We start from the raw sequence: 14,895 nt of genomic DNA, 5'->3' as shown, positions 1-14,895 counted from the left end.
ACACAGTCCTTTCCATTAGGGTTGTCACCAATCTTATGTCCTGTATATAGCTGTTCTTGACTTCATATCACCATATCTTGTAACTTGTACTTTTAGTAAATTTCTTCCTGTCTTTTGGGTTATTTTCCCTTTTGTTTTTTTTTTCTACGGTATGTTGTGACTTTCATAAGGTGCATAACATTTATTTATGTATGTAAAAGCTTCAACCTTATCCTCTCAGTACATACTTTCCTCAAACATTCTTTCAGTCATACCAATTTCATGCCTTAACTTCACCTACTGTTACCAACCACAAGTAGGAAATCCCGTGCTTATTCCTACTACTGCCGCCATCAAATGTTGTGTAAAATTCCCCATGCTACATATCTAGAAAAACATTGAGATGAAAGGAGACAAAAGACAGAGTTACAATGTCATTCACTGATCATATTGTACATTGAGATGCATTATGTTGGCAGAGGTGCTGATGTATAAGCAAGAGAAGCGCACTGAAAGAGATTGATCAGAGTTTAGAGTATCCTAGAAAACACTATACCGGGATGATGATACCGAAGTTTTGGAGTGTATGTTTATGGAACAGGGGGCACTGGTTTGGAGATGACATTACATGGTGATGGTTAATATGACATAAAATATAATTTTGTGAAAATCTGATCAGCAAATGAAAGAGTGTTGATTTTTATAAATAAGTGTCATTTTTTTTGCTTATATTTGCTCTGCTAAATTTGCAGGGCATCCTTAAGAGGTATTTGGGTTTCAAGATCATTCAAAGCAGTACACATGTCAAAAGAAGAGCCCATTTTTCCTTCATCAAGTGCATCTGGCAAATTTTGTGGCGAAGCAATTGAAAAATCTACTCATGAAATTGGTGATATTGAAATGAAGAACAAAGTCAAAGATGGCATATCTGTGACTCAGTGCAATGTTGAATATGAGGCTAGCACATTTCAAAATCATTTCTTATTATCATTCTGTGAGTAATGAGTCTATACTGCTTTCAGTGTTCCCTAAATATGTGTATGTACATGTATTCAGGACATGAAGAAACCTTCTCCAGAAGTTCGACAGGGATCAAGTGAAGTTGGCATTGAAGACAGTTTGGTGGTTTTGAAGGATGATGATAGCTTAACAAAGTTGACGGTAGCAGAACTGCGTTCAATGATGAGGTAAATATCTGTTTGCCACGGAATCATGTTTTGTAAAGGCTTCCCCAGGGATCTTGTCTTCTGATCTACTCAGCACGTTTTTTGACTACCTTTGTGCATTGTTGCTACTGTGGTAGACTTTTTTATGGTCGGTGATATTATCTGGGAAAATTCAATTAAAACTGCCATTTTTACATTCACATATGTTATGGTTAACGTTGAAATTCTTTCAAATGCAGCTCCCTTTTCTACATCATTGCAGTTTATTTTTTGATATCTTATCATAAATAGTGCATGTGAGGATAATGGATCTCGAAGTAGTCAACTGCAAACGTTTATGTGATATTTTCATATAATATGCCATGCTAATTTCTTTGGTCTGATCTTTAGAAGAAACGGAATTCAGCCCACTGGCCGTAAGCAGGATCTCATTTTGGCACTGAAGAAAATTTCAAGAAATGAGAGTGCAGGTAGACTCTAATGATCTTTGCAGGAAAAAGGTGTTTGCTATTTATTGGAAATGCATCTTTTATTGCATTAGCAATCATCAAATTTACATTAAATAATACATTAGAGAGCCAAGCTCTGTCTTACGATGACCTCCTTGCCCAACATAAGCAAAGAGAATCGACATATCAGCTTTATCTCTAACCTCCAAATAGTGTAAACTGTGTTAAAAACATCAATCCTAGATGTGATCTGTGCTGTTTGATCAGCCTTAAAGCCTGAAACATAAAATCTGTTGAGACTTCCCAAAGAAATTAGTCCTGCACCCTAATTCAAATAAAAAAGCAAGACCTGTGAGACAGATGGTATCCCAAAGTCCTCAGCCAGGAAGATCCTTCCCATCATAGTATACCCATAAAAAGCGTTGAATGCTTTGCTACAGTCCAATCTTTAGCTTGAGCAAATTTGGAAGTCCAAATGACATGTTTCATTATTTCCTCTCTTACAAACATTACATAAACATATGTAACCATTCTGTTGAATGTAGCTATGTTTTGACTGCCAGTTTCTGGTGGAAGGTCAAGCAACTTAATGCTTGGAATTTAAAGCCACCATGGTTTCTTTCAATGGGGTGGCCTCTCTCGACCATCTATCTTCTATGTGTATCAACCTCCATTTTTATATTCAATCAATTGGTTAGGAGATTTGGGCTGATATTCTCAGATAAATTTTTTAGCAACTTCTATATAGGACCTGTACCATTAAGCTGCACCTTGCTAAGGGTGTGTTATAGGATTAGTCTGTAGATTTCTAGAAACACTTTATTTTAAGAGTCTAGGAAGTGTGTAATCTATGCAATGACCCTAATGGGGGTATATAAGGGTCAAATGTATATATAGATAGTGGTTCAGCCTGATAGTGGGTTTACATGGGAATGAGTGAGAACTTGTACATATAAGTTTTCAATAGACCCATAAATTGACTTATGATTAAAGAATTATGATGTATTTGGTTATTTGGAATACTTCTAATATCTAAGGAGCCATTGTTGTGTATGTCATCATGATAATAACATTGGGAATTGTGCCCCACATTGGTATTTACTATTCAGTATACATTGTGTGTATGCGGGTTTATCGTGGATTTTTGTGAGTTATATTTATTACAAGTGTTATCAAAGCAGCCACCCACAAGGAGTACATTTCACTATTGCAGATGAATTTTGCTAGAATGCTCTGACCTGGGTGAGAGTTGAAGCATACAAAAGAAAACATCACGTATTATCTCTGGTCAAAGTTTCAACAACAAAGGCTGTGAGGAAAATGATCCAGATTGGATCATTATATTGTGTGTCATCCATCTCGATGCTTTAAGAGTGGAAAAAGTGGAGGAATCAACTCACGAGAACATTTTACTGGTGGGGCTTAGTTTGGAAAAACAGGGTCCAAAACCTTCTTGGAGTGTTTTGAGGAATCAAACGATTTTTTTTGGGGGTAAAATTTTGTTGCTTTAGCGCAACACCTTTTCATACTATTCTACACACAAAAACCTTTTCAACAACGCAAGAATTGTGTCAATTAGAGTCTGTATGCGAAAGTTACACTACTCAGAAGTTGACCTTCTTGTTTTCACCACCATAATTCAAGAGGATGCCACGTTAGCCCCCATTATTCATGAAAAACGGGCTAGCCACGTGATTATGATGTAGAAGTTTCTAGAAGAGTCTATATTATAACTCTGGTTAAAAGTTTAGGTAGTCAAACCTAACCACTAGTAGGCTATTGGGCTGTGTAATAAGCGGGCCACTAGGAGGAAAAGGGATTCCATCCTTTCCAGTGCATTTGTTTTGTAGTTAAGAAAAAATAGCTAAGAGGGATAGAAGGTAGAGCACATGGAGAGGATTTGTGAACTGTAGTACTCCATGGGCCATAATCCATACTTCTTTGTACTCGTAGCCATATTTCCATTCAGTGAAGAGAGCGGAGTGGCCTCACCTTCTAGCTAGTTTTTTCTCTCGAAAGGGTTTCCCAAAGCATATCTTGTGTCAAATGTGTGTGCGAGCTTTTTTATTTTGCCGTTTCTCTATTTTCAGCATAATTTTAATTTACATGCATGCATTATTAACAGTAAATCTACAGATCCAGAAATCTAATAAAATTGTAATAGCGTAGAATTCCCAATTCTAAATATAATTTTATCAGATCTGTTGTGACGAACTGTCTAGTGGAATATCGATGGTAGTTTACAGATCATATTGGTATCAGAGCAGGTTTATTTGGGTGTATTGTGGAGATTTGTGGGGGATCTAGTTTGACGGGGCTGAAAGTCATAAAACCCTAATCATGGTCAGCGAATTTGTGAATAACCCTCACAATCCTGCAAATGAGAGGTTTTTGTGGTAAGAACAATAAGTTGCTGATATAAGTCATAATGTAAATCTCCTCATGTTGTCCTAAACAATAAGCTTGGGATATTTGGAGAATATGGGGGTTCAAATGCAAAGGAAAAATAAGAAGGGGGGTTAAGAGATGGAGAAGAAACAAAGAACCAACTGGAGAAAGAATCCGAAAAAGATCAACCCAGTTCGAGTGCTGTGAATCAATCTTAGCACTTATTTAAAACGTAAGTGAAGGTCGATATCAAGCCATACCATGGTGAGGTCGACGTTCTAAGGTTGAATCACTAGTTGCAACTACTGGAAGTGTATTTCAACATCCATCAAATTGAAGAAGAACAAAAGATTTTATTTGCGTGGTTGAAATTGGAGGGCCATGCCCTGACTTGGTGGGAGAGCCACATAAAGACCTTGAAGTTGGAGGGAGAGCCTCCAATGACTAAGTGGGAGGACTTCAAAACCCTCATTAAGTCACAATTTTAACCTATTGGGTACACAGAGGACAAGTGGCTCCGGTGGCACTACTTTAGGAAAAAGCCTGGGCAAAGTGTGCAAGAGTACACCACAGAGTTTAGAAAGGTGGTCATAATGCAGGGTATCTCCCTAAAGAACCCAGTTGTACTCCTCAAGTATTTGGGGAGTCTACATTGCCATTTGTGGGAGCAAGTGATTCTATTCAAGCCTAAATCAGTGGACGAGGCTTGTGTACAGGCACAATACTTGGAGAACATAGGCTTGAAGAGAGCGGAATCAAGAGCGCAGTCAAGTGGATCAAAGCAGAAGGAGCAACAAGACGCTTCTAAGGAGGGGAAGAATAAGCAAAAAGGGGGAAAAGATAAAAAGAGGACAACCACAACACACCGGTACAAAGTTCCCAACAACCATTGTAACCACTTGACTGCTATATAGAGGAGAAGCTCTAGAAGTCGCATCCAAAGCTAAATTCGAAGAACAAAAAGAAAGATAATAAGAAGAAGAATTTCATGGTCATTGATTCAAGCAACCAAGTTGAAAGCAACTCGGACGTGGATGAGAAGATTGTTTGTATGTCATAGTGCAGAAGGAGGTGAATCTGAGTAGCCTTCAACAACAGGAAGAGAAAGAAATGACCAAACTCTTCCATACAAAGGTACAGGTCAAGAAGACCAAGATTGATGCTTTGTTTGACTTAGGATCGCAGGCGAATCTCATTGCAACAGATCTGGTCAAGGAATTGGGATTTGAAGTTCGTGATCATCTAAGCCCATATCCATTGGGATGGGTAAATAAGGATGTAGAGCTGAAGGTAACAAAACTGTGCAAAATTAGATTTTCTATTAGTGCTGATTTTATTGATGAAGTAGAACTAGATGTGGTTTCCATTGATGTGCGTGGAGTTGTGTTTTGGAGTCCCTACATGTACATGCGAGATGTAATATTCATGCGGAGAGCTAACCAGTATCGGCTCGTCAAAGATGGAAAATATTTCACCATCAATGCGCACAAAGGCAAGTCGAAAATTTCGCTGGCAAGTGCCAACCAAGCCAAGAAATTTATTAGTTCTAGCAAAAAGTATGTTTTGTCGTTTTTAAGAGAAAGTCAGTGTGTAGAAGAGTCAGTAAGAATCAAAAACAACAACTGGAAGACTTACTACAAGCATATAAGGATGTGTTCCAAGAGCCTAAAAGGTTACTACCTAAGAGGGAAGTATTTATATGTAAATTTTGATCTCATTTCAATTTTGATTTACTGATTTAATTATAAAATTTAGAGTATAGATGTTCGATCTCTAGTTAATTTGTAAAATCAGAGCTTCACAAAAGAGTTCTAATCTTGTTGATGAGTTAAGTCAATTTGGGCATTAGAGATCTAATTGGCATTGTGATAAGAATATCTTGAGTAATTGTGATTGGAATCTTGAATCATTGGCTAATTGATAAGTGGATAATTTTCTCTAAGTTCTTGTTATCAATTGGTGTCGAACATTGGCACTTGTATCATTAAGCAATTATTCTTGTTTAAGATTGTCTTTCAATATATTGTTAAGTACTCTTGCCATAAATTAATCAACACTAAGTACTTAAATCATATAAACAATCTTAAACTAAGAAACTCACTCATAATCTTGCATTTCATTCTAAGTGTAGTTGCATTAATAATTTACCTCCAAGCATAAGTTTGGTTGATAGACTCTTAGGACAACCCTCTCTCATTTAACTTGAGGGATTCAACCCTTAGTGGTTAACACAGTGACCTTGCAGTCATCAGAGCCACAGTCTCTGCAGTGCCGGAGGCATTGGGTGGTTGGACCACAGGGGCAGGTATGTTAATCAAGCCTTTTCTTGCTTTCCGTCAACTTCCATCTCACAACGTACTTTGAAGACTGTTTCTCAAAACAGTTAAGGGAAAGGTTCCATTTAAACTAGGGATATAATTTAAAATTAACCAAGATCCTTGCATCACACTTAAGTCTTAGCAGTTGCATCTCATATAGGTTAGTCAATCATATAAGCAATGGTTGTCCATCCGGTTACTTGGCCATAATTTATAATAAGCAAGATCTTTTGACTCCATAAGGCACTGGTCTCAATTTTAAATCTAATCGAATCCTTAATCTTGCTAAATTTTCACCAAGTAGCTAGGCCACTCAACTGTGTCTCCTAGGCAAGTTGATTCCCAACTTGCTTTTTCCATCATCTCATTTCCATAGGGACTACCCCCCATACCCTGCTGTTGGGAGACAGCTAGAACGGAGTGGGCGGGGATTAGAGTGACAACCCCCGCCTTGAGCCATTGTCGTGGTGCTTGTACAATCCGAGCGACAACATGACTATCTTCATTAACTTCTTTTAAATGTTGAAATCACATAAAATTATTATGTTTTCTTGTTGCAAAAGAATCTTTACTATTTTAGATAAAGGTATGGTTAACATTGCTTTGGCCAGTTCACTAGACACATCAATGTTTTCGACATGCTTACCTGGAGGCACTATCTTAGGAGATATACCTTAGAGGCTCCAACTATGAGATTGGAATTCACCCAGTAATGGGGTTTTTCGAACACCTATTTACTCATGCCATTGTTTTGTTGGTTTTTTCGTTTAATGCACCCATACTCTTGCCAACACTTGTTTAGAGTCTCCTTAGGAATGGGCTTTCTTCCAAATATCTTAGTTATCTTATTTGATTCCACGCTATTTTAATTAATCTAGTGGATGTCTTTATTTTATACTTGAAATTTCTTCACTTCTACCATACAGGTGAGCAAGTCATCATCAAGAAAATTTGAATCATTAGGCTTATTATGATGCTTTTGTGCCAAAGCCATACCCAACTCAAAATTTCTTTGATATTTTTGAACATGAACCTTCATCCTGAAAATTTTGGCAACATCTACATCATGGATAATCCTCTTTATTCACTATATTTGTAGGATTCATTCGTACATGGACCTCCGATTTGTTTGGATCTTTAATTTGTTTGAAAAGTTTTTTTCTGGGATGAAATTGTTTTTACTATATCCTTTTCATTTGAACCATTCTATTTTGCATCCTAGGTATAGAGGATTGAATATTTGGAAGTGATGTCTCCAATTCTCTCATTCCTTCTATTATTATTGTGATTGGATATGTGGTAGGGTCATTGGTATTCATAGCTTTTGCTTTTAGTTTTTTCCGTAGATGTGGTTTCCCTTGATGGACCTAGGTAGTTAGTCTTGTCAGATGATGTTAAATTCTTTTCAAATTTCACTTCTATCTCTTGAGACAATTTGTGATTTTGAGGTTTCTTCTCCCTTATTAAAAAAATCAAGATTTCCATTAGAGGAGTCTCAATAATAAATCACAATAGTTGATAATGTTGTTCAATATTAGTATGTAAACCTTGCACTATCTTATCAAATCTTTTGTTAAACTCCTCTATATTGCATTTTCATTCTTTTTTGTTAATTAGATATGTTCTATGCTTAGAGCAATTTATTTCAATTTTCACAGTTAGCTCAATATCTTTTCTAGATTAGCAATCACATCAACATTAAAGTAAACTGCAGATAGAACATAAACATAAATCGCAGAAGACAAGCCAAGACAAGAGGACACAAGATGTGGTGCTAGCTAGGGACAAACCCCAATGTGGGAAAACCCTTGATCAATTCTTCTTATATGTTGTTCAATAGCTCAGCAGCTAAGTCACAGGACACGTCCTCCAAGGTCCCGTGTCCCGTATTTTACGTGCTGGACAAGAAAACGGCCCTAAAATGTGTCGAAAACGTTTTTCATCGTGTCCTGTAAAATGTAAAACATATTCGTTGGTTTTCGTCGTGTCCTGCATTTGGAAAACGCGTATTCCGTTGATAGAAAACGTTGCCTGCATAAGCTGCAATTTTTTTTGAAAGAAACAAATAATTTTTGAGTGGGGCAACTTAATGATGAAGTCTAGGCCCTAGTATTGATATGCTATTCATGGTAATGTTAAATTCTTAAAGCTTAAACTTTTAACATTACCATGAAATGACTCAGGATGTTTGAGATTGGTTCCGGCCTCATTGGATTTCATATGGAGAAAGTAGAATTTTAGATTTCATTCAAAATGCAGCAGACTTATTAGTTTTTCAGGATTTCAGGATTGGGAGATTGTAATGTTTCCAGGTGACACCACTTGCCTGGGCTACCCCTACCACCAGTAGAGGACGTGGTCTACCTCCTATAGCTCCTACTTCTAGTTCTTCAGCTTCTAGAGCATAGCAAATTCCACTGCCAACTCCACCAGCACCAGCATCTACATCTAGAGGGAAAGGGAAAGTTGTGGCATTTTCTCGCAAGAGGGGCAGAGGAAATCAATAGGATTAGACTTCAGTTATTTTCTTCATTTTATTGTATATGACATTATGACATGATGAGATACATTATTGTATTTTTTGTTGATATTTTGAGGCTGAGTTGGGACTCAGGAGTCAGGACTTACTATTCAGGACATGATCCAATGTTATGTGTGATTTTAGCACTAGAAATGATATTAAACATCTTATATATTAGTTATTTTATCATATTTATGTGTCAATGTGTTTATTTTATGTTGTAGATGGTTTAGATATTAAAAAAATTGAAAAAAAATGAAAAAAATGAATATTTTTGTACCAAACAATTTTTTCCCGATTATTTCCGATTATTTCCCGATAATTACGATTTTTTCCGATTTTTTCCTCGCGCCGATATTATACTGATAACGATTAATGCAACATTGTTGTAAACACTGAACAATGATACATTTTGATTTTGATGACTTAATGGAAAATCTGCATTTTATGGTTTTAATATCTAAGTTCTAAATTTATAGTTAGTAGTAAGTACTTAGTAGTTTTTTATGTGCTTGTAAGTTGTACATGAACAATGAACATTGAATATTCAAGAATCAAGACCAAGCATATCACATTCTAATTTCTAAATAGTAAATTTTGATTCTATTTATTTTTTTAAAGTGAACTATGAACTTTGAGAAGTAATTATATTTTAATTTGATTAGATAAGCTGCAACCTGCAATTTAATATGGATAAAAAACTATATTTCGGTATATATATATATATATTTTATTAAATATATAAAATGTGTCCCCCGTGTCCTGTTTCCAGGGTGCTGCGTTTCGTATTGAATACTCGTATTTACGTGTCCTCCGTGTCTCGTGTCCTCGTGTCATGTGACTTAGTTCAACAGAGAGAGAGAGAGAGATAGTATGTTTACAACATAAGTCAACACTTTGACTTATCTAGATAAGAGCATAGATCATCTCTAAGAAGATGATACATGAGATCAGTTGAAGACATGTTGCTTCAACTGATTCTCCAAGGTGACTCCTTCACCTATCGTTGTGCTGCATTTCGTCATCATGCTGCACCTCAACGCGCAGCACCATGCTGCACCCATCATCACTACGCTGCATCTCATCACGCTTCATTAATCATGACTGTACCATCACTGTATTGCATTATGTGCCATTGCTGCACCATGTTGCCATACTGCCCCTCTGCGTCAGCGTTCTCGCTTGTTTCGGCAGTTCCTTGCAGTTTCGACAATTCTGACAATTCCGACAGTTTCCGACAGTTCCTGGCAGTTCCGGCAATTCCGGCAGTTCTCGACAGTTCCGACAATTCTGGCCGTTCCGGCTGTTCCCAGCAGTTCCGGCTGTTCCTAGTAGTTCCGGCAGTTCCGACAATTCTGGTTATTCTCGACAGTTCCGGCAATTCCGGTTATTCCCGGCATTTCCGGCTTCTGCCCTCTGCGTCAGCTTTCCTGGCTGTTCCTGCTGTTTCGGCTATTCTCGGCATTTCTAGCAGTTCCGGCAATTTTGACAATCCGACAATTCCTGCTATTCCCGGCAGTTCCGGCTGTTCTCGACAGTTCCGGCTTTTCTCGACAGTTCCGACAATTGTTGCTATTCCCGGCAGTTTCTATAGTTCCCGACAGTTCCGGCAATTCTGGCAGTTCCGGCAGTTCCCTACATTTCTGGCCGTTCCTGGCAGTTCGGCTTTTCCCAGCAATTCTGGCAGTTCCTAGCAGTTTCGGCTTTTCTCGACAATTTCGACAGTTCCCGGTAGTTCCGACAGTTATGGCAATTGCGGCTGTTTCGGCTTCTGCCCTCTGGATTAGGGTAGCGTTATCCCTTAGGATCTCTCCTCCTACTAAAACCCAAAGACAAATAGAGAGGAAGAGATCCCAAGTGTGTTGAAATGACTTGAAGGCCACTTCTATTTATACTAAAACATTGAGCACAAGTGGGGTTTATTTGGTTGCTGACCGACCTTGACGAATTGTCCCATAACACAAATAAATTCATATCTCCATGAATACTTATCAGAATCGGATGGTCTTTAGATCAATCCTACATCTCTCGATGAGAGAGATCCAAGAAAAATATCAGCTTCCATTAATAAGATGACCCACATGGAATTTGGCCCTAGTTTCCAATTTTAACACTCCCTCTCAACTAGGGAGAACTCCATCCGCTGATTCATATGTTCGACTATACTATCTCTGCCATTAGTGCCCTGCACTGCTTTGCTTCGTTGAACCGTGAAGAAGAAGAATTGATCGAGAATGTCTCATACCATTCTCTACTGACCCGAAGTCAGTTTCCTCTGAAGAGAGTGTGTCACATCACTCTTACTGGCCTGAAGTCAGTTTTATTGATCCCATTTCAATATCACAAGAGAGTGTCTCAAACCACTCATACTGATCCCAGATCAGTTTCATTGATCCCAGATCAATGGAGGTCATCCTAGCATAGGGAGTACGATAGATACATCGATGCGTCGATCGATAGTACTACTATGGTCCCTAACCCCATTCCCATGCTCATTGATCAGATGAAAGGTACTTGCCATGAGTCCCAGACTGCATGTGTAGGATGCCTCGACAGGAGAACTAATCATCCTGTCCACAGGAGAACGAATAATTCTGCCTCACAGTCGCCACAGGAGAACTAATCATCTCGACCCACAGGAGAACTAATCATCCTGTTTCACAGTTGCCATGGGAGAACTAATCATCTCGGCCCATAGGAGAACTAATCATCCTGTTCCACAGTTGTCACGAGAGAACTAATCATCACGGCTTACAGGAGGACTAATCATCCCGGCCCACAGGAGAACTAATCATCCTGTTCCACAGTTGTCACGAGAGAACTAATCATCACGGCCCACAGGAGCACTAATCATCCCGGCCCACAGGAGAACTAATCATCTTGTCTGATAGTTGCCACGGGAGAATTAATCATTGCGGCCCACAGGAGAACTAATCATCCTGTTTCACAGTTGCCATGGGAGAACTAATCATCCTGTTTCACAATTGCCACGGGAGAACTAATCATCCTGGCCCATAGGAGAACTAATCATCTTGTTTCACAATTGCCACGGGAGAACTAATCATCCCGGCCCACAGGAGAACTAATCATCCTCTTTCGCAATCGCCACAGAAGAACTAATCATCCCGACCTACAGGAGAACTAATCATCCTGTTCCACAGTCGCCACGGGGTATCACAGGGGGAGGTTGAACCTATCATCCTATACATAGTGCACCACCAGGGGAGTGTGATTCGCCCTGTGGTTGTATGTTGCTCCAGTAAGTACCCCAAGCCCCCCAGAGCCCCCAGAGCTCAATGTATGCAACATGCAGGACCCTTATAAGAAGGTCTCTCAACGACTCCAAGTCGTTTGGGAAAGTCACAGATTTGACCTTTCCCCGAGGCTTTGACAAAATGTCTGCAACCTGTACATTAGTCTCAATGCGATGGAGCCTCCTCGCCATCGACTTACCATATCCCAGATAAGGTAGTATCTGATGTCTATCAGCTGGAGCAATCATCGAATATGGGATTCCTCAATAATCAAATCCCCCCTCTGGTTGTCACAAAGAATCACAGTGGTATTCATCATGTGTACAAACAACTCACTTAAGAGCTTCTGCAACCATGCAACTTCATACAAGATCATACTCGTAGCTATGTATTCGGTCTCAACTGTGCTTATAGCAACCGAGTTCTTCTTCTTGCTCATCCATGATATCGAAGCAGAACCCAAAGAGAACCAGTGCTGAGAAGTGCTCTAGTGATCCTCCACACTGCCTGCCCAGTCAGCATTCGAATAATCATGCAGCTTCATATTTCTGGCAATGTATCTCAATCCATGAGAGATTGTGCCCTGAAGATATCTCAGAAGATTCTTAGCACCAATCTAGTGAGGCTCAACCAAATATGAGCTCACCATGCTAACTGCAAAACATATGTCTGGACGGAAGTTCACCAAGAACATCAATGCAAATGAGTTTATGAAACTCAGAGGCATTTCCCAAATCTGGTCCGACATCATCACCATATAACTTCTGAAAGTTAAGATCCTCGAGGTAGTCACAAGCTTGCAGTTTATCATTCCACATCCGGAATCCAACTCCCTCTTACTTCTGCAAATGAGAGGGTCTACACTGTCAGAAATAGGTCGTCCTCATATGGTTCCGGTATGAGAGGTTTATCATCCACAACCTTCGGGTAATGTTTTGGATCAGTTTCACTCCTAGTGAATCCTAGCTTCATCACACAGCTATCAATCCTCTCATACTACGCCGGGGGTGTTTTGCTTCAAGCCATAGAGGGCTTTCTTCCACCTGTATACATGAGATTCCCGATCATGAATCTCAAACTCCTCTGGTTTTTCCAAACCTGTGGACCTGCTGCATGAGGGGAATGGTTCCCTTATAAGATTTTCCTTCGGTACATCTCAGACATGTACCTTCATGCTCTTCTTGAATTTAGGCATCCCTATCACCATATGACTCACATTGGGTAGGGCTCCATAGGTAGACCTCCGGTGTTATAGATGCGATATGTCAATTGACATGATCCCCAATGGACCATCCTACAACTTGATACAAATTGCCAACCCTGAACCCATGAGAAAAAGCATCTTTGAAAATTCTATTTTTTAACACGTACCTTTCCATCGATGAATGCCACCCTGAAACCTTTGACTTCCATTTCTGAGATGGACACCAGGTTCTTCTCGCGATTAGGTACATAAAAGAGATTCTTATAAATGAATAGAGTTACCCTCATTCAATTGAGGGGTAACATTCCCTACACCCTTTCCGGGATAGGTGGCATTGACTTCAAGTATAATCCCACTGTTGTTTCCGTCTCTACCAAATTTGAGAGAGCACCCTTCTGTCCGATGAGGTGCCTTGAAGCACTACAATCAACAAGCTAGATTCCCAAAGAATCTGAAGGAGAGGGCCAATACAAGATAACGCTTCTTTATCTTATCAGAAACAACATTTGATTCTTCATACTTGGGGTTCCTTGCTTTCTCTGAAGAGTCAGCCGTTTCCTTGATGACCTGCATTACCTGTCATTCCTTTGATCATTGAAGATGTCCTTGGAATGATTGTTATCTTCATCAAGAGATGTGTCTCTGCCATTCAGACACTCCTTCGCATAATGGCCGAACTTATTGCAACCAAGGCATCCGCCTTTCCTTCCACCCTTAGATCTAGACTTCCTAATGAAGTGATTTTTAGGTAGGCCATTAGAAACTTCCACTGTGCCATTCTAATAATATTCTCTAATTTGACTTCACCCTCGGTGAATTTGAAGAGGGATGAGGAATCCACTGATCCTTTTGTCCTTTCCGAACTGTCTTCGGTGATTGCTCTTTCACTCTTGCTTGGGCATTGTCTTCACCTTAGCTCTGATACCATGTTAATTTTAGGTATGTTCTATGCTTAGAGCAATTTATTTCAATTTTCATAGTTAGCTCGATATCTTTTCCAGATTAGCAATCACTTTAGCATTAAAGTAAACTGCAGATAGAACATAAACATAAATCGCAGAAGACAAGCCAAGACAAGAGGACACAAGATGTGGCGCTAGCAAGGGACAAACCCCAATGTGGGGAAACCCTTGATCAATTCTTCTTATATGTTCATCAATAGTTCAGCAGAGAGAGAGAGATAGTACGTTTACAATAGAGGTCAACACTTTGACTTATCTAGATAAGAGCATAGATCATCTCTAAGAAGATGATACATGAGATCAGTTGAAGGCATGTTGCTTCAACTGATTCTCCAAGGTGACTCCTTCACCTATTGTTGTGTTGCATTTCGTCATCATGCTGCACCTCACTGTGCTACACCATGCTGCACTAATCATCACTATGCTGCATCTCATCACGTTTCATTAATCATGACTATACCCGTCACTGTATTGCATTATGTGCCATTGTTGCACCATGTTGCCATACTGACCCTTTGCGTCAACTTTCTCACCTGTTCCGACAGTTCCGGCAATTCTAGCTGTTCTCGGCAGTTTCAACAGTTCTCGGCAGTTCCGGAAATTCCGGCTGTTCCGGCTGTTCCCGATAGTTCCGCCAATTCTGGCTATTCTCGG

At 39.4% G+C, this 14,895-nt stretch overlaps 1 protein-coding gene across 2 annotated transcripts in view; it reads left to right on the top strand.

The window, feature by feature from the left end:
* ARP (apurinic endonuclease-redox protein) overlaps window positions 1-14,895 on the top strand; it is a 197,351-nt gene that overhangs the window by 36,610 nt on the left and 145,846 nt on the right. For both annotated transcript variants that reach the window (XM_089386334.1, XM_089386335.1), the window contains exons 2-4: window positions 732-936; window positions 1,036-1,166; window positions 1,536-1,615. In XM_089386334.1, the coding sequence (XP_089242460.1) occupies window positions 732-936; window positions 1,036-1,166; window positions 1,536-1,615 (416 nt within the window). The remainder of the gene's footprint in view (window positions 1-731; window positions 937-1,035; window positions 1,167-1,535; window positions 1,616-14,895) is intronic.

This window comes from Pinus tabuliformis, chromosome Q, assembly GCF_031772625.1.
Source record: "Pinus tabuliformis cultivar Carrire ecotype Pingquan chromosome Q, CPIR1, whole genome shotgun sequence".
Lineage (NCBI taxonomy): Eukaryota > Viridiplantae > Streptophyta > Pinopsida > Pinales > Pinaceae > Pinus > Pinus tabuliformis.
Note: the sequence above shows the minus strand (reverse complement) of the source record. Positions and strands in the feature narration are given on the sequence as shown.